The 4872-nt window shown below is 38.4% G+C and overlaps 1 protein-coding gene across 1 annotated transcript in view; it reads right to left on the reverse strand.

The window, feature by feature from the left end:
• Nucleotides 1-1544: 1544 nt before the first annotated feature.
• Nucleotides 1545-4872, reverse strand: part of LOC133879305 (protein transport protein SEC31 homolog B-like) — a gene marked incomplete at its 5' end in the record, with an annotated part of 3612 nt that continues 284 nt past the window's right edge. Inside the window, 4 exons of the mRNA XM_062317831.1 lie at nt 1545-2130; nt 3658-3871; nt 3950-4135; nt 4665-4757. Coding sequence (XP_062173815.1) covers nt 1820-2130; nt 3658-3871; nt 3950-4135; nt 4665-4757 — 804 coding nt within the window. The remainder of the gene's footprint in view (nt 2131-3657; nt 3872-3949; nt 4136-4664; nt 4758-4872) is intronic.

Consider the following 4872-nt stretch of genomic DNA (forward strand, 5'->3'; position numbering starts at 1 on the left):
CAGCACTGCCAGACGAGGCACCAAGCTCACCAGACTAAAAATCCTCAACACCCGACCTCACCAAGACAGAGCCAGCCGACTGAAGAGTCGCTGCCTGCCGAAGGAAAGGCCCTGAACCAGAAGAACTCGAAGCCAAAGAAGACCGCACCCCAGAAAGAAGATCACTCAGAATCACCGGAGGAATCAAAAACGGCGCCGGAAGAGAAGGAAGTATGGTAACCGGATTGACGGATTCGACGGACTCGACCACCGGAACGATCTTCCGATCACTGGGACTAGCCTCGGAAGAAGACAGACCCAGATCCACCCTAGAATCTGCCGCCGACGACATGACCGGCCGAAAAGCGCTCCCAAGGACCTCCGACGAACGCAGAGGACACCCCAGACCCGATCTCCGCCCCGAAATCCCACCAGAAACCGAATGACTCTTAAGGCCCGAACCAGCGTCCAGATTGGCATAGGGCTTAACCACTATAGCCCCAGCCCGAAATCTCTTAACAACTAACTTAACCCTCTTCAGCACCCGGCCCGCCACAAAACCCACCCTACGTTTAAACCCAAGCAAAGACTTAAAGCCCAACTGATTCGAAGATCCACAGGCCCAAACCAACGCCTTGGAGAAGCGCCCCAAAATTTCAAAAACCTTCTTGAATACTCCAAATACAGAACCTGAAAAACCTTTCCTCTTTTCCTCCACCCGAAGCTCGGCAGATCCTGCTTCCACCGAGAATCGGAAGGACTTCGCCTCCACAAAAAACCGGCTCTCCATCAAGCCGAGACTGACACCCCTACAGGGAATACATTCCTTCCAACAGAATGAGAAAAAATAAACCCACCACCCGAGAACCACCAACCACACAACAATAATCACAAGTATACAAATTAAAACACAGTTGAATACTGTGAACAGAAAGCTAAAATACACCCTAGACCTCTAGTGAAGGGAACATTACACCAAATTGAGGTGAAGATACTTCAAGGGCAAAGAATAAATCTCACAAAAAATAAGGCTCGCAAACAACAGATGTGATATGGATTAGCCCCATAAAAAATCCTGAAACCAAATATTAAAGCAAACAAAGAAAAAAAGAGAGACCATCATAGGGCAGGCCCCACAAAAATAGCATAATCAAGAGACGTTTACCATCTGAATCTACGCTATTATTAAAATAACTAGAAAAATCATATATCCTCGAAAGATCTAATGGAAAATGAATTGTTCTAATTATCAAGTAAATCAGATTTCCTAGTTTAATAAATGAACCACATCAGATCTCTTAGATGATGGTTGCTCCCATGTCAATATCAATACAGTGAGATTCTACTAATTTCCAGATATCATTATACATGCCGATTGCAGACAGCAATACAAAATAAGAGCCCCAAACGGCTTAAAACAGCATAATCAAGAGAAATTTACCATCTGAATCTACGCTATTATTAAAATAACTAGAAAAATCATATATCCTTGAAAGATCTAATGGAAAATGAATTGTTCTAATTATCAAGCGAATCAGATTTCCTAGTTTAATAAATGAACCACATCAGATCTCTTAGATGATGGTTGCTACCATGTCAATATCAATACAATGAGATTCTACTAATTTCCAGATATCATTATACATGCCGATTGCAGACAACAATACAAAATAAGAGCCCCAAACGGCTTTGAACAATCTTATACGAGCAGAAACCAAATCACCCAAGGATCCCAAGATCATTGACATTAGAGCTATTTACATAAAGAGAAAGGGGGCAACTTACACTATGGCCCTGAAGTCATTTGAAAAAAAAAAAAAAAGACAGTGAGCATAATGTTTCAGAAAAATGCCATACCAGTGATACCACCAGATTTCATGTCAAAAAATTCTAACTTTTTCCTTGCGGTACGAAGTCTTAGAGGTTGTTTGCTCATCCGTGAAGGGGGCAACAACAGCATACTCTTTTGGTTGATGCCTTGACGAGCCCGAGATGCTAAGTCCCCACTATTGAGTTTTGCAAAAGAGGCCCCTGATTTCCTAGAATTGACTTCTATTTTACGCTTGTTAGCTGGATTTGCACGTGAACCTCCCAGCTTTGACTTCTCATTGGAAAGCCTTGTCAATGTTGCAATGACAGGCTTTTGATGGACTGGGAAAATTAAGCAAAAACAAACAGCAAATTGAATAAATAATAGCATGTAGGTAAAAACCCAATCTGAAACTAACACCAGCATGTTAAATGAAGCCAGAAAACAAAGATATACCAAACAAATATCAGGAGGCATGAAAAGACTTCAAAACAACATGCAAGATGCTTGTCGAACTTCCATTATTTTTTAGTACTTTTTTCTTTTTGGCTTGATATGACAAAACTACTAACACGTATTATTCGCCACATTGTCTGGATTCATAAACACCGAATGAACGTGGACAAGAAAAATTTGCAAAACCAAACTTTGTGATGGACAGAAGATCGCCATCCATACCAAACAATTCTTTACCTCAGGACTTCCAATTGCTGACATCTAATGTCACCAGAATCTCCTTGATACAATGTATCATGACTTCATTGCAGCCACAGCTATTCTTTTATATTTTCATTAGATAAGATTTTGAGCAAGAAATGTCAAAGTAAACCTTAATTGAGATTCAAAGAATCAATGGAATCATTGAAAGCCTAGGGACGTTAGATCTTGAGAACCCTTACTAGAAATTAATATATTAAGTGAAATACATAAATATATAAATCTAGATATATGTGTCTAAGAATTTACCTCGTCCATTTGATGTATCAACTGTCTGTACTGTAGGTAGTGGAACTGCAGGTGTGACAGCGGGTTGTGCTGATTTAACACCATATACTGCTCCAGTTTGTGTTTGAGAGTTATCAAAAGCCATTGCCCTAGCTTCTTTCTCTTCAACAAGCATAAAACAAATTCATCAACTGAAACCAAATATTAAAGCAAACAAAGGAAAAAAAGACCATCAAAGGGCAGGCCCCACAAAAAGAGCATAATCAAGAGAACTTTACCATCTGAATCTATGCTATTATTAAAATAACTAGAAAAATCATATTTCCTTAAAACATCTAACGGAAAATGAATTGTTCTAATTATCAAGGGGGCAACTTACACTATGGCCGGGCAGTCATCATTTAATAAAAAAAGAAAAGACACACTGAGCATAATGTTTCACTGTCGTGCACCAATGACAGTGCTGTCACTTTCAGTCAAATTACTTACTAGAATATTTCAAGCACACGATAAGTAGAATGCAATTTAAAACTCAAGGATAAACCCATGTCAAGTAATCTAGAGAAGAAATCAAAATCTTGGTTGGCTGTAAAACATATCATGAAATATTGATTCAACAAAAGAAGATAGAAATGACAAATACCCTCGCAAGATACAACCGAACTCAGGTACAAATACCACTTGATTCTACATTAATTAATTAGAATAGGAGCAGTTATGGTTAACTAGAAAAACTCCAAATGTATATCTATAACTTCGCGTGGAACATCAGTAAAACATGACAAAGAATAGGAGCGTGTTTAACAAATTAAAATGAAAAATAACACAAGCCAAATGTATAACTGAAATGAAACAACAAAGAATTCATCCAGCAACCACCAGGCATCCAATAGTACATCAAAGATATTACCAAAAGCACATACCAGGTTCTGCAGAGAATGCAATATGATCCCTTAAGATCACAAGTTCAGGCGGCAATTCATCAGAACCCAAAAGTTTAAGGCACTCCAATGCTGCTGTTAAAAGCCCTTGACTTCTTAAAATTTCAGCATATTTCTCAACCAGCTTACACAAAGATGCACTGAATCGTTTTTGCCCAGTTGCCAAGGCAAGCACAATGGTCTTTTCCATCAAATCCTAATAAAATAATTGAAAAAGGCATAAGCTGGCCAGACTATGCATTTCTAAATACACCTCTCAAAGTAAAAAACTAACCTGAACAAGATCAACATAGGATTTCCCATCATGCTCAGTTTGAAGACTCCTCGACCAAATTTCCAGAGTTTTATCAATATTTCCAGCACAGATATAACAAAGAGTAGCAGCCAAAGTGTTACCCGCAGCCATGAGTTTAGAAGCAAGTATGCCACAGAGTGTGGTCCATTCCTCCCTCTGCGCAAACTGTTCATTGAAGATGATTAAAAAAAAAAAAACCATAAATCAACCGTAGTAGTTGCAACAACTTCAGGATCAACAAATATTAGCTCCGCATGAAACTGTTTCATATAATAACTACTACAGTGTCAGTCATCAGTCCAGAGTAAAGAAACAAATGTGTTAGTTTGGCTTGTCTGACTTTTGGGCCATAGCACAGAAGCCAGTATAAGGTCAAAAGGTCATATCATCCACAATAAATCTAGAACCAGAACTCATTATTTCATGGTTTCACAATCATGACTGTTGGTTTTTCATAATAATATCATCCGAAATTTAACGATAATTTAGTCAAAAGATGCTGAAAGAAAGACTCCCGCAATTCTTGCAACTAAATACAGCCACAGGGTAGTGAGGTCGATCATGCAGGGATATTTATACCATCTGCTAAAAAAAAGGAGTGCATAAAATGCACATAACAACTCCAATATAAATTATAAACAACCTAGCAATATCACAAAACAACACTTTTTTCATCAGGAGTTATGAAACTTACACTACAGAGAAGAGCAAGTGTTTCTTTCCAGGATTTCAGGGGTCTGGTATTTACAATGCTCAAGAGATCATTGTTCACCATAGCAGAAACAACCTGACAATGAAAACAACCGATGTTATGAGAGCCCATCACAATACATTAGAAAGAATAAATTCAAAAGATAGAATAGCATATTTATCTCTCATCTGTTTACATAGATTCATATGTT

This window comes from Alnus glutinosa, chromosome 10 (genome assembly GCF_958979055.1).
Source record: "Alnus glutinosa chromosome 10, dhAlnGlut1.1, whole genome shotgun sequence".
NCBI classification, from domain to species: Eukaryota; Viridiplantae; Streptophyta; class Magnoliopsida; order Fagales; family Betulaceae; genus Alnus; species Alnus glutinosa.